The 15,412-nt window shown below is 40.3% G+C and overlaps 1 protein-coding gene across 1 annotated transcript in view; it reads left to right on the forward strand.

The window, feature by feature from the left end:
• The first annotated feature begins 479 nt into the window (after nt 1-479).
• MORC3 (MORC family CW-type zinc finger 3) overlaps nt 480-15,412 on the forward strand; it is a 29,760-nt gene continuing 14,827 nt past the window's right edge. Inside the window, exons 1-8 of the mRNA XM_086618074.1 lie at nt 480-545; nt 5,684-5,756; nt 9,422-9,554; nt 10,680-10,894; nt 11,172-11,319; nt 13,327-13,474; nt 14,714-14,845; nt 15,110-15,229. Of these exons, the coding sequence (XP_086474200.1) occupies nt 507-545; nt 5,684-5,756; nt 9,422-9,554; nt 10,680-10,894; nt 11,172-11,319; nt 13,327-13,474; nt 14,714-14,845; nt 15,110-15,229 (1,008 nt within the window). The 5' untranslated portion in view covers nt 480-506. The remainder of the gene's footprint in view (nt 546-5,683; nt 5,757-9,421; nt 9,555-10,679; nt 10,895-11,171; nt 11,320-13,326; nt 13,475-14,713; nt 14,846-15,109; nt 15,230-15,412) is intronic.

Below are 15,412 nucleotides of genomic sequence, written 5' to 3' on the forward strand. Positions count from 1 at the left end.
GCATGGCAGCTGCGATGCTGTCAGCAGAGCAGCGGCCCGTCCCTGCGGCCGGCGGAGGGAGCGCACAGGGCGGCAGCCACGGCCACCCGCTGACGGGAGCGCTGCCCCGACGGGCGGCCGCAGCGTTTGCCCGCCCCCGGGCTATGCCGCTCCTCCCCGCCGCCCTCAGGGAAGCGGGACTACGGCGTGTTGCTCCAAAAAAGGCCTGGATCGCCGCAGCCACGCTGCCCTCCCGCCTCACACCGAACGGGCGGGCAGCGCCTACCAGAACGGCCCTGGGTCCACCTCCCGCCCTCTGCCCGGGGACACCGCCTTCCCGTAACCACCGCCCCCGCCCGACGGGAAGGGGCGTGGCCTGGGCGCCAAGGCCCGCCTCTCCCCGGGAGCGCGGGCGTTTGGCGCCGGAAGGGCGGGAGGAGGCGGAAGCGCGGGAGCTCCCCGGCGTGCCCCCCCACCCCACCCCGCCCCCGACACTTCCCGCCCCGGCTCTCGCTGCGGCACAAAAGATGGCGGCGAAAACACAGGGCGGCATCCGCCTCAGCGCGGTGAGTGGCGCGGGTCCCCGCGGGGCGGCAGGGGAGACCCCCGGAGGGGACGGCGTCTCCTTCCCCTCGGCGGCCTCCACCACTGCGGGGGGCGGCGCGGGGCCGGCGCCGTTCGGCAGCGGGGGCGGGGAGCGGGGTGCCCGTGCGAGGCCGCGGCGGCTGAGAGGCAGGGCGCTCTGAGGAGGAGGGAGCCGCCGTGCCGCTGCGGCCGCCGCTTGAACAGCTCGCTGCTTTACCTCAGGGAAGGCGGGGAGCGGGCTCTGCCCCGGCTGGGAGCGACGCCTCGCCTCTCCGCGGGTAAAAAGTCGGTTAAGTGTTGGGAAGGGCGGGCTCCGGAGCCCGTCGCCTAAAATAAATCAGTACACCCCCCCGCCTCGTACTTTTCTCTGTCCCCTGGTGGTCGGGTCACTTTACTGGCGAGGAAAGTCGCGGGTACCAGCGCCTACGGGCCGTGCTGGGCGAGCCCCGCCGGCGAGGCGGGTAGGAGCGGGAGGCCCCCGGTCAGCAGCTCCAGGGCGGGTGGTGGCAGGGTGTGTGGCATGCCCTGGGGACCCTCCAGTATCCATCTCGGCACATAAGCAGCTCAGGCAGTGCGGGAGGGGAAGTTACAGTCTTGGGAGCGGATTGGTTTGGTTATTGGGAGCGGGGCGCGGAGAAGGGGGAGCAATTCCACAGTCTGTTGTGGTGGTGTAGTTGTGAACGTAGTGACCTCTATTCGGAAGCTTGTAACTACTTTTTGCAGGAGGCCTTATTACATTTTAACAAGGGCGATGAATGTGCATGCAGTTCAGTCCACCACTGAACTGTGCTTTTCGGTCACAGTACTGCTCGTTGCTGTGCTTTTGTGACAATTGGCCGGTTTTCCGTTTGTGCTGGTACAAATGAAGTTAAAGCTACTTATTCAGTTCTTTGATACATCACTGATGAAACGGGATGTGTTTTTAAGCCTTTCTGACTTCAGCTATCCATGCCTATAAGTTGCAATTACAGTTGCAAACAGCTGGTTCATAACCTTAGTTATAGAATAGTGAAGAGAAGCTGGATCATTAAGTAACTTATCAAACATTCGAGTGAAAAACATGTTAGTATATTCTCAGGACTGCTTAAATTGCCTTAATGTAAATTGCCACGATTGTAGAGGTTAGCTATAAATATAACCTACTTGAAGTTTAAGAATTACACTTTCATTTCAGCTCTTTAATTCTTGTAAGTGTTTGAAATCCACTGTTTGTCTGTTATATTTTATTAGAGAAGTGTTATCCTTCTTTAGATAATACAATGTTTAAAAAAAAAAAAAGAGGAAGGAGGTCTCCCTGTTTTTAATGCATCATTAGTCTTGAGGGGAAAAATACATCAGCATCAATAATCAGCTTTGCAAAAAACCTGCCTATCACAAGTCAGACTGCAGAGTTTAAAATTGTTCTTAAGTTGAAATACTGATCAGAAATCTAAGCTAAAGTTGGTGCAATTGGTAATTTTCTGAATTATTGTAGGATGGTGTTTGTTTTTGTTTGTCAGTAGTCATAACTAAAAATTTACATTCAGTGTATTTCCAGTGAAAGCTGTGATTTTTTTTTTGTAGTTTTTTGCTAAAGAGGTGAAGCAGCTGATACAGTTTTTTTAACAGGTTGTCATACAGTGTACAAGCCTCTATTTTCTGGAGAGCAATAGAGTGCTGATGGTCACAGTCCCTTCTGTCAGCAGCTGTTCTTTGGAAGTATGTTGGGTTTCACCAAAATATTGCCATCAGTTTCAGTAGCATGTGTAAACAACACAGGCAGTGTGAGCAGGCCTGGTAACATTCCCACACTGGCGTTTATCTCCTTCTGTTGCTCTCATAAAATTTTTGCTGAGTTGCATGATGAGACAGATCAGTGAAGAAATCCAGGTTAAAAATAAGGTTTTAAAAATGGTTTTTAATTTAGATCGGCTCCCTGATGTGGTTCATTACACGGGCGTGTAACTGGACTAGCATAACTGGGAGGGAGAGGAGAAAAATGGCAGTGGAGTTGTTTCCTAAGAAGCTGTTAAATACTTTTGTAAGATAAGACAGATTGTTCAGTGGTATTTCGATTTGTGCATGCCTTGCAAGGAGTGAAAGAGTTCTGGTTTTCTTGGAAAACTAAAATTCCCAAAACTGTCATTTTTGAGAGATAAGTTGCTTTATTCTTAAATATTTGGTGGTCATAATTGTAGGAGATGCGCTTTTCAGTGCGGTTTAGTCCTTTTATAATATGCACTGTATATGCAGCTTGAAGGAGGGGGAGGTTTATTTCTATCTCCAGATGGAATTCAGCTACGCTTGTTCTCAGGAGGAAAAAGGAAACCAAAACCCACTTGATAACAAGAAGTATTAGACCCAGTGAACAAAGCAACTGGATCATTTCAGCTACCGTCCTGCTAACATAGCCGAAGTGAGCGTTCACCAGGCGACTTACTCTTTCTTACTGTACTTAATTGAACTTCAATTATTCATTATGTAATTGAAGTGATAGGTTGATGAAATGAAGTGTAAGGGCACAAAATGGGCTTAAATATTTCCTGATGAGTTCATCAGGAAATGATGAGTTGCTGCTGACAGCTGAGTATGCTCTAAAGCAAACTACAAAGATTATGGCCTTAAACCACTATTATACATTTTTTTTAAATCTGATTTTGTCGTATGCCCTTGTTTCAAAGCCTCACATGAGCAAATGGTGCTGTCTGCTCTGAAGTAAGCTTTCTAGAGAACTATCCTGTTGGATACTCGCTTGCCTTTTGCTGGGGTTGATATTAGAGCCAAGAATCAATTTCTTACAGTTCCCATGTTCCAACCCATATCTTCATGTTTCATATACCTGCTCACAAGTTCCCACTTCTGTGTACCACCTTCCAGCCTTTCCCAAAACCTTACCACTTGAAACAGCAATTCAGAGATCAGCATAATTATGTTTGTTTATAAAAGATCCTGTTTCTTTAGAAGGCTGTTCTTTTCAAAGCTAATAACTAGTATGTAGCAGTGAAATAAGGGATGGAGGAGCATTGTGTTACACAGGCAATGTGCGAAGGGATTTTTCTTGCTATGCACATGTACGCTTTGCTTCACAGAGAAAAGGACACTTATTCGTGATTATGTCAGTGTTGACAACACTGAGGTTCCTTCCTTCATCAGCATTGTCTGGTGATCAGGGGAGGCTCACAACTGTGAATTCAATTTTTTATCAGAACTACGGTGAGGACTTCTTGCCAAGTCCATTTTGTTGAGGTTACAGTGCCAGTAGTAACTCCAGAGGTCCCGGTCTACCTTGTGTATGGTCAGAGTTTTTCACTGGCTAGCAGCAGAGAAATATTATAGCAGTGAGTTGAGCAGATGCAAAATGCTTGAATGTGTATTTGTTGTGGGGTTTTTTTTAAGTGTTTATGTTTTGACAGGGAAGGATTTCAAGCAGAAAAAAAACCACAGTTGTTTCTTGTGTATTTTGATCATGAAGCTTAGAAAGCAAAGGGACAAGTGCTGCCAGCCGTGTAAAAGGCTGAAGAAAAAAAAAAAAGATCTTAAGATCCACTGAGTTATTGTGCGATAGAGGAAGAAATCAAAAGCTTCTTTTAACCATGTGCCATGGAATATGTCAGATTTTCATAAATAGGCTTGATTTCATTTTCTTCTTGGATTCTAAATTATTTGTAAGTTTCTGTTAGGAATTTGAAAAGGGCACAGTGGCTTAGCCTGGCTCTCAACCCAGATTTTATAAAACTGGTTTTAAAGCACAGATGGCAATGAAGAACGTGATGTCTATTCATACTTGTACTCTAGCTTGATGGAGAAATGCAGGGATTAAGTTGCAGTCTGAAAGTGTGTCCCGTGCTCTTATGACCTTAGAATCAAGGTGAGGTTTCTTGGCAATTTATGTTGATCTGAACTAGGACTACTGCTGCTGCCTTACTCCTGCTCTGGTACCTGGCTCACGGCTCTAGAACTTGCTTGTAGCATTATTCTTTTTGCTGATAAATGAACTTGGAGACTTGAAGTGGTTGCTTGCTTTTATTTAGACTTTACTAACTATATAAAAGTGCTTGACAGTGTAGTAAAATTTATGAAGTATGGATATGTATGCACTATTTAAAAATATTTTTCTGATTCTATATATATTACAATGTGGATTATGTTTTTTGATGTAACTGCACTGTACAAGAACTGTTGCCAGCGCTAAATATTTGTAGATACTGCTTTTTATGCTATCAACGTAACTATACCAGCAAGGTTTAAGCATATTTGTGTAGTGGGTTTGTGTTGAAGGCCTTGTCAAAGCTTAATTGCAGATATTCTCAGTGGTAGCGCAAATGCAACTGTATCCGTTTCAGCAGTTAAATTTCTTCAAACATTGCATTGACAAATCCTGAAGTTACATGGATATCTAGTTCTGGTTTCCCCAGTCTTTCGATCTAGGTGAATGTATATGAACCCAGGCTTTCATAAATTGAGAATGCTTTTGTCACTGACACTGTAAGATACAGCCCATAAATAGGTACTTTATTTGCATGTTCTCGTCTAATCCTAGTAGTGGCTATATTCCTCTGGTTACGTCTTATCGTAAGTGAGGATAAAATGTGTGAGGCCAAATTGCTAAAAGCACAAACCACTACTTGAGAGAATCTGACAGGTGATTTTGATCAATGTGGGCAAAAGGAGCAAAGATGTCAGACAGTAAGCCACTGAGTATATTGGGTGCTGCTCACTTTTCAGATTAAGTATAATATTCATGGTTTAAGATGTGCGTTTTTGACGTTTGAGAGCGTGTGCTTCTGTTACTAGATTTGGACTAAGGCTTTGATGTTTTCTGTAACCTCTAGCATCAGTATATAGCAATAGTTCCTTATATTTTTATAAAGGTAAAGAGAGTTTGATTGGATGACAATATGACCCATGCTCAGAATATGATATGATACTGTGCAGAATTCCGTATTGCTCTTTTGTCTTTAATACCTGTGTTAATGTTCCCTTTAAAAGGTGTTAGTATGCCAGTATCTAAAAGTACAGATATTTTTGGTAGTGCTGTACAAAACAGTTTAATTTAATGTTATCTTATTTAATGTACTGTTTTCTGACTTGGTATTGTTGATGAGTGCAAACTAATGCCATTGTTTGTGGTTTATTTCAGCTTTGTCCAAAGTTCTTGCATACCAACTCTACCAGTCACACCTGGCCTTTCAGTGCAATTGCAGAGCTTATAGGTATGTGCATGAATAGTTTGCCTGAGTACTTGATTGTAATATTATTTTCTTGTTACAAAACTTTTTTCCCTCAGGTAAGAGGAGGAGTTGATCCTGTTGTTACCGTTTAGAATCTTACATATTTTTTTTGTGCAGTCAGACTTTTTGCTTTCTTAACAGTGTACGTAATATCTGATGTCAGGGGCCTTGTAGGATTTGCCGTTTTCTTTTACTGAGTTTATTAAGGATTGCCACATACAGAAGACTGTGGGACCACGTGAATTCCTCTTCTAGTCCACCAACTGCAAGCCTACTCCTTTTTGCTGATCCCAGGCCCAAAGAATAGTAAGGCTGCATGCAGGTTCCAAAGATGTACCTGTGCACTTGCATCCTGTACAGATAGAGCTGGCCACGGACAGGAGGACGGTAACTGCAAGAACCCAAATAAACACAAGCAGTGCTCGAAACGTGAGCAGCACAAATGGCCTTGTCCTGTTCCTGCTTCCTGGCTAACCGGGTTTAAAGTCCACTAGTGACGTGTGTGTGTGTACTCTTACTCACATATCGCGCGTGCTTGTCCACGTTTGTGGGTGTTTCACCAGGAACTGGGAGTCGTTCCAGTATCTATGGCCTGGGCTTTTTACCAGTCTCTGACTTAGACGTTGGATCTCAACAATCACTGTTTCCTTCCAACTTGTTGGCTTGTCTGACCTGAAGTTTGCTGGTAGCACAAATGCGTACGGGCACGCGCTGAGTATAGAGAGCGCACTCACACAGGAAATGGTCAGAAGTAGTGTTTAGTAACAATGTACAACAGAATGGCACAGGCTTCAGCCATATGAGCATGCTGACCAGCAGCCAGCTTGCAGGCAATCAGCCTGTGTTATTCCCCTACCCCGCCCCATTATACCATTCTTCTCTCATCCACTTTGACCTTTCCCTTTTCTTCCATGCTTCCTCAAAATAGGAAGTAATTTTTGTTCATTGTCACAGTACCCCTCAAACATCCTAATTTACTTCTTTTGGGTTACCAGGTTTTTTGCTGAACATCTTCAGGGTTATGGTTGAGTAGTTCCTTTCAATGGTCCGTCCATCCACCCATCCATCAGTGTCCTAAGAGTTCTGCTGTTTTTTCTGTCTCTGTCATCTGATGTTAGCTAGGGCTTGTGTAGCTGTTCGGTTTGTTAGCTCCTGTTGATCATCTTGCCTTTGATTTTGAATAGTTCTTAACTGGGTATCTTCAGAGTTCCTTGTTTCCCAATTAGCAGACTTTCTTTAATTGGTTCCTCAAAATAAAGGTGTGGTTTGGAAAGACTTGCCAAACTTACCTAGCAGTTTACTGGTGCCAAAGGAAGCAACTCTTTTGGTCACACATTCTTTCGCTTCCTGTGCAGGAGTTTTACTGTTGCTAATCCAGAAAATTAACCTAACAAAAGAAAATATAGATTCTTCAGCTAGATAAGGCCAGAGCTGTCACAAAGGAGGAAACCAGAACCACATGGCTGCAGAAGGGCTGGCTGTTTTGGGGGTAACAATATGTTAAGTCATTTCTTCTGTTTTATCCCCCTGTGTCATACCTGGCTGGCATGATGGTAGATGTGCCGTGTAAGGCATGCAAACCTGTTGCCTTCCTTTGCCTCTGGCTTGTCATATGTGTTGCTCTAACAAAGCTTCAAAAGCAACATACGGATTGTAAGGTCTTTGAGTTAGTCGTTTTGATTTAAATGGTAGCCTTACACAGCATGTGAAAGTCAGATTATATGACATACGTCAAATATCAAACAATATAAATAGGACTACATTGTGGAGGCCTGAATTTTAGTTTATGTGAACTTCCCTAAAACATTAATGGTCTATATGCTAAAGTTTGCCTTCTAAGCTCTAGTTCCTCCTGTCAACTTTTCGCTGGTTATAGTGCTGGCTTCTGCCAGTAGTCCTCAGATTAAATTTAGGTGAGCTAATGGTGATACTTGGAAGAGGATAGATGGGACATCTAGAGGGTTGGTGAGCTAGCAAATCAGAAGACTTGCACCAAGTATGGCCTTAGAAGAATACTTTCAATCTTTCAGTTATATTTGAAATATCCTCTTTTGTTGATGCCGAAATACATTTTATGAACTTTTTCACTCTGGATACAAATTGTACTTTATGCTTATAGAAAGCAAGCTGCCGAGATATGATTCCTTTTTATAGGCTGCAATGTTGGCTTGAGCTGTTTGTGGCCCTCAGCTGAACCTGAAAAACAGGCAGTGAGGCAGGGGCACTGCCTCCTGCTGTGCCATCACATCCCACCTCTCCTCCGTGTGTGCTTTCCCCCCCCTCACAAATTCAATGAGCAGTTCAGTGATGGGGAAGGGGGGAAAAGAAATGTAAGAAAGTGGAGTTAGGGCAGATGAGATTTAAACTAGCTTTGCTGCCAAGAAATATCTGTGGAGCTATGGTTTCTGTTTCACTTGCCGTAACAATGCTGCAAGCTCTTTCAGATCATGTAAATAGAAAGTTTAGTCTAATGCATTTTGTACCTCCCTTCTGTGAAAGTCATACCTTCTTAGACTTGAACAACTTCTGCTAGAAAAATACATATTTGTGACACTCGGCTCTGCTGTGGTATCAGAGCAGCAATAATGGTTTTTTACCTAAATGTCCTGCACCTGTGGAGTCAAAATTCTAGATAGCACAGAACTGTCTGGGATGTGGGGAGTTTGGCTTCAGGTTTTTTTTTTTTCCCTTGCCTTTTTTTAGTGTCTCAAATTTTATTATCTGAGGTTGCGATGATATTTCAATCTGATTTCCCAATTAAACAGCCCATAGGCCCGCAGCAGGTGAGATGTTGTTGCAGCCATGTATATTAGTGACGTGCCACTGTCGGTATTGTGGACAACAACTTCGCCTCGTGAAAGCCAGTCAGAATTGCGTGGCTGGGAGAAAGTAAATATTGCAACAGCTGCTTGGGAGACAGGAAACGAAAGTAGAAACTTGTCTTGGTTTCGTTTTCTGTTCTCGTATTTGAACCACTCATCTCTATTGAAGTTTTTGCCTATGTATTACTGTCTTCTGCAATAGCTGGAAAATTGTGTGGTGTTTTCAGGCAAGGTTTGCCAGGTTTTGATGCAACTCTTTCATTGTAATTTTTCGATTTAGTGTTGTCATCTATAAAGAAGATAGTGTTTTAGGAGACGTAGGTTTTAGCGTAGCATTTACTTTATTAAAAAAAAACTTCTTCTTGCTTCTGTGCAAAAGTTGGCTAATATTCAGTGGTTTAGCTGAGAAATTTATTTCTGTGCCAGGACAAAATTTCTGCATCTGTATTACGTACCTAACCGTGGAGTTTTTACAGCTCCAGTAGTTTACCGCGTGACTCGGCAGGGCTACAGGCCCACAATTAGGGAACTATGTTAAGCTGCCATATTCACCAAATAAAGGTATGTGCAAGTGTACTACCGTAATAAAGTTGGGGACAGCTGTTCTATATAGCTGTTTGGCAGTGTTGCAAGACCAACGTTCGGCAGATTGATTATGTATGTATTCCTGCTAGATAAGGCTCTGTTGCGTGGATTTGAGTAACTTTGGAAGAGTTACTATCTGACATCTTCACTGGAATTAAACACTTTAAAATATGCTCGCACTTAAGCTGTTCAATTTTTGCTTTTTAGTATCCCACCCTTGTTTGCTTTCTTTCTTTTCAGATAATGCCTATGATCCAGATGTGAGTGCTAAACAGATATGGATAGACAAAACGGTGATAAACGACAATATATGCTTGACATTCACTGATAACGGAAATGGTATGAACTCAGAGAAGCTGCACAAAATGCTAAGGTGGATAACCTCTTTTGCAATTTTTTTCTTGTAAAAATTCCGTCTTCTAGTTCCGTTATTGCTCAGCTTATTCATTTTTCTCATATGTAATCGACTAATTTTGTTCATAAACTTAACATTTCTGAAGGTAAGCAATTATCCAAGTGAGACTCTAGAATAAACAGATGCTACTAAATCTTTCGCACAACTTTGTCAGTGTATTTTTGTCTTGTAACTTCCTTTTAGCCTGTTAGCCTTCTCGTTTAACTTCCTGTGCGCTGGTTGCGCTCTGTAAACTCTCTGTAGTGCCTTTTAGTGGAGCTAAGGAGAATTTTTTTTTTTTTTTTTTTTTTTTTTTTGTTCAAGATTCCTTTAGTTTAAGTTAGCGAGCAAAAGAAAAAGAGAGATTCAGTTCAAACCCTTTGGAGTGTTGAAAATAGAAGGTATTGTGGAAAAGTTAAGGGAATGATTATTGTATTGATGTGGTTGTCTGTTTATCTTTATTCTACAGGGTTTGAACTGATCTTTCTGTAACTTTTGTTTCTACAGTTAGCAAAGAAGTTGCTGTTAGAATTGTTCTTTTGGCATGAAAGATCCCTCTGCCTGCAGATAAATCTCTGGGTTTAAACTTGAGCATGCTTAAGTTTTTCTTTTTCTGTTAGATATCGTAACTAATAGCTTGTTTGCTGAATTTCGTGTTCCATGTACAGTTACCTGTTGTACTTTAAATGTAATGTGTAATAACTAATGGAAAATTTGTAGATCACACATTTTCAAGCTAGTGGAGGGGGAAAAAATAAAAAACTTTACTGGCTTTTCTTAGTATTTATTGGGAAGCCACAGAATAACTATTAAAATTCTGTAAGAATGCTTATTGCATCATTCTGGACAGATGATACTTCTTTTCCATACTTAAAGATGAAAGTAAATTTCCCTGAATTCTTGCAGTGTAGTTTTAGAAATGTTATACAGGTAAATTTCAGGATTTACTTAACTGCACACTGTTTAATTGTACAGTAGTCCCTGATCTCTAAAACAAGACGTTAACTCATTGAGTTTAATTTGGTAAGTCTTGCACATGCATAGTTTGGATTTTCAAGTTTTACAGGACTTTTTACACTCTTCTGACGTTTTTGTATGTTTCAGCTTCGGCTTCAGTGAGAAGTCGGTGATGAATGGCCGTGTTCCAGTGGGATTGTACGGAAATGGGTTTAAATCAGGGTCCATGCGCCTGGGAAAAGATGCGATAGTCTTCACCAAGAATGGAGAAACCATGAGCGTGGGCCTGTTATCTCAGACTTTCCTAGAAGTCACAAAAGCAGAACACGTCATGGTTCCTATAGTGACATTCACCAACCAACATATCCTTTCAACAATTTCTGAATGAGAAATTGTGTGTACATGCAAAATTTGGATGGTAATATCATTAAAGGAAATCTCCTTGTCTAGTCTTACGGGTACCCTAAATAAATTGTAAGATGCAAGGAAAGCTATAATTTGTTAAAGCCTTTAAATTTGTAGGGGCTCTGAGATCCGAAATGAGAACCTGTGAAGTGAGTACAGGATGCTGTTGCAGAAGTTTCCTCATTTGCTGAAAGCTTACTTCATTCAAAGTTATCTCCTTAACATAGTGTTTACGACAGATAAGTGATCGAACAGAATCCAAGAACAGTCTGAAGGCCATCTTAACACATTCTTTATTTTCTACTGAGGAGAAATTACTGGCAGAGCTAGATGCTATAATGGGGAAAAAAGGAACAAGAATTATCATTTGGAATCTTAGAAGGTAAGGTGAAATCCAGTCTCGTATCTCTGTCATTTAGCTTGTTATCTTTCAGTGTATACAAGGGTATTTTTTTTGTAGACTAATTCCGAAATCCTGTGGGCAGTTAGCTGTAATTGGGAAAGTAGACTCCAACTCAGATGATTGAAGGGCTATAATGTTGCAAGAGAACTGTTGCTAATATCTCAAGTAACAAAGCAGAAGGAAGGAGAATGTAAAGGGCTTCATATTTTCCTTTGGTAAGTTACTGTTGCTTTTACCAGAAGGAAAATTGAAATAGATAAATTATAAATTTGTTATTTCAGACTGATGAAATTATGAATGCAAAAATTCAAACAAAAAATATTTGTATGTATAGGCAAGTACGACTGTCTTTTTAGGTTTGGAGTCAGCAGTAGCCTTCTAGAGGGATCTAGACCTTTCTAAACTTCTTAACTGTTTTTCATAAAATAAATAGAAATCCAAGTAGATAGTTTTGTGTATTTATCTTCTTTATCTACTTCCCTCTGTGAGATTCCTCATGGCAGTGTAGATTTCCAGTCTTTTCTAGCTTTGACTTGCTTGTTGCTTTTTTTTAAACAGCTATTGCTGTAGCAGTGGCAGACGGGTGCCATCACTGCCCATCTTCTTTCCTTTTCCTTCACATCTTGCATGGTTGCTGCTGCCTTATTAGCAGAGAACTTGTCTAATGGTCTGTCTGGAAAAGCTTTGGCATGCCTTTAACGCTGAAGACACTAATTGGTTGGGAAGATGTTGTCTTTGTACTGAAGTCTTAAATGTTAGTGTCTTAAGTGTTTAGTTTACTGTAGTTTTAAATACCTGAAATAACAAGGTATCCATAGGAAGCAATTTTGAACCATTCCATAGTCCGGTAGATTTGACAAGCAACTAGCTAGGTTTTTAGTTTATCTTTATTGTTGCCCATCAGAAAAAGGAGAGGAGGGAAGCACACCTGGATGAGTATAGATTAAAGGTTACAGAAAAAATATCTCAGTCAATTATAGCAGGTGAAAAGTTCAGGGCTTCTTTATTTAATTAATTTCTTGTGAGTATTAGAGCCCTGAATCACTTTTAGCTTAGGAGATTTTAACACAAGAAAGCTGGAGGTAACAAATGTGTTACTAATTCTGATTGTTTCCCCTTGCCACCTGCTCCATAAGAAAAACTTCATCTCCTTTACACTTCAGAAATTAATTTTCATTGCCCAGGTAGACTTTCATTTATTTTTAGGTGTGAATGTTTTTAGGAATATACATCACTTCATTGCTTGAGCAAAAGAAAATACAGTGAGCTCAGCTGACTGGGCAGGATAACTTATATATTCTGAATTTTGGAGTGTATTCATGGGAATTTGTGGGAAAGAACACTTTTGGGGGCGTTCATATTTTTTCTAATATGTTGTAATTGAATCTACTTTACAAAAAGCCAGAACTGTTTCAGTATTAAAAGACTTTATTTCTGGAATATTTGTGCAGCTATGATATATCTCAATGTTGTGCAAAGGTACTGCCAGTATATTGCAGTTTATATATCTGCAACTAAATGTAGTGTATACATCTGGTGAGTGGTGCAGTAAGAAATTTTGATAATTATTGAGTTGGAAAGCTGTGGTGAGTGTCATTTTTGCAGCAGTAAAAAAATATTGGAAGGCAGTTTGTAGTGTTCAGAAATTTTGCATTGAGAAGGAATGTGTGTGTCTTGATCCATCCAGAATTTAAAGCTAAATACTGACTGCTTTTATTTTTGAAGTGTGACTTGTTTAGAATTAAGTTAGAATTTACAAGTGTCTCGTTTGCTCTCACTTGTTTTGTATTCCTTGGATATCAGAAAGGAACTGGTGAATTTTGTTTATATGAATTTTAGCAAATCTATGAGGGAAACCACTATGGCTCAAAGGAATTCCCTTTCTTTTGCATCTTTGTGGTACCCTCTAGGTCTGCCCCAATATCTTACCTGGTGTTGGCTTTTTTTTAACCCAAAATTAGTGTATTTTTAAATTCTACTTCTTAGAGATAAAAATGAAAAAACAGAGTTTGACTTTGACAAGGATAAATACGACATCAGAATTCCAGAAGACTTGGATGAAACAGGCAAAAGAGGATATAAAAAGCAAGAGAGATTGGACCAGATTGTTCCAGAAAGTGACTACTCACTACGAGTATGTATAACATCTTTAAAAATGTATTTGTTTATTTTTGGAAGCTGAAAGATGTATGTTTTTGTTTTAGTATAATGCACTATACTACAGAAGTGTTGATTGCGGGGGGAGGATGAACGTTAGGGCAATATGTCAACATTAGTGTGGAAAGTGGAATGCATTTGTGAACTTATGTAAACATTTGCTGTTTATTCGGAAGAAAATTACTGGGGTTTATGTAGTCTTGCAAATAACTTTTGTTGTTGAATGTAGCCATCACTATCAACTAAGGAGCAAGAAGGAAATGCAGTTAGTAGCTTCAGAAATTACATAGGGGTGCGTGTGGTTGTCAGCAGAGTAAACATTCAATTTCAGTGCAGGTATACATGCATCTGTGCAGATATACGTGCATCTAGTAGTGATGTTATGCCCACGTGGATCTTTTAAAACAGACAGGTTTCGGCTGGCAAAGTCTAATTTCTAGGTTTCAAAAAGAGGTAAAGGAATTGGGAAGCAGCTCCATTGTTTGAATACGTGCACACACACAAAAGCCTTGGCTGTGTCTGCAGGCTAATTGATACGGCCATTGTCTCCACTACTGATTCATAAGCTTTGAAGGCTGCTTTTTCTAAGAGAGTGCCCCTGGAATTACTAGGTGTTCTGGGCACTTCTTGTGAATATTATGCAGAAGTATCGTTCCAGTTGAACTAAAACCTTCAGTTATTCTAAGACTTACTGAAGTGCTAAATTGACATCATTATTAGAAGTCATAAATATAATGGTAAAGGAAAAGCAGATTAGATAACTGACACGTTTGTAAGACAATTCCATAGGTGATATCACGTTATGATAATATGCAGTCATTTGGAACAAAATTACCACATTTGCTTTTACGTGTTGTTTTAAAGTTTGTAGTAGGCTTTCTAAGCTCTCAATAGGGGATAAGAAAAGAGAGGCGTGTGTGGTTTTGAGATCTTTTACTGGTAAAACTGCATCTTCAAACACCTGATTAACTTGTCATATTCATAAAAGTTGTCCTTCAATTGCTGTTCACTTAATTTGTGATGTATGTATGTTTATTATGCGCACTTGCATTTCCTGTTTTTTTTCGGATTCAAGTTGGAAAAAAACACATTTCATAAAATTTTAATTGAAATTTGTTTGTCTTCCTAAACATGTGTCGTAAAATGTTCATATCTTGAGGTTTTGGTGTGGTGTTTGTTTTTTTTCTAATAACAGGACTTACTGTATGTTTTGTAGGCTTATTGCAGTATTTTGTATCTGAAGCCAACAATGCAGATCATTCTGCGAGGACAAAAAGTGAAAACACAGCTGGTTTCCAAAAGCCTCGCTTTCATTGAACGCGATATATATAGGCCGAAATTTTTGAATGTATCCTTTGCTAATATTTACATCATTGCATGCTGAATTTAATGATGCGACGTTTTATGTAAGCTGTCTGGATTCTGCAGGTTATGTTGCAGTTTTCCTCGTGTTTTGTTTTGTTTTGTTTTCTTTTTTGGTAAAGACATACTGAAGGAATTATCTCAATACAAAAAAAAGTTCCGGGACCCAGTTTAGAATGAGCACTCAGAGTAACTGTAATTTTGTGTTACATGAGATTAACCAGATTTTTCCTTAATAATCTGAAAAAAGGCTAAAACAGTAAGAATTACTTTTGGATTTAACTGCAGAAACAAAGATCATTATGGAATAATGATGTACCATAAAAACAGGCTCATCAAAGCTTATGAAAGAGTTGGCTGTCAGTTAAAGGTAAGAAATTAAAGATCAAAAATATTTTAACATCTTTAGAAATCATTTTCACTCAAATTATGATTTTAAAAAAGGATGCAGATGGGAACTAGGGTATCGATGTATCTTTTATAAAACCACCTTTATTTAGTTTAGGCAGCAGTTAAAAATTGTGTTAAGTTGTATGCAGTTATTTTAATGTTT

The sequence above is a fragment of the Tauraco erythrolophus genome, chromosome 1 (genome assembly GCF_009769465.1).
Source record: "Tauraco erythrolophus isolate bTauEry1 chromosome 1, bTauEry1.pri, whole genome shotgun sequence".
In the NCBI taxonomy this organism is placed as follows: domain Eukaryota; kingdom Metazoa; phylum Chordata; class Aves; order Musophagiformes; family Musophagidae; genus Tauraco; species Tauraco erythrolophus.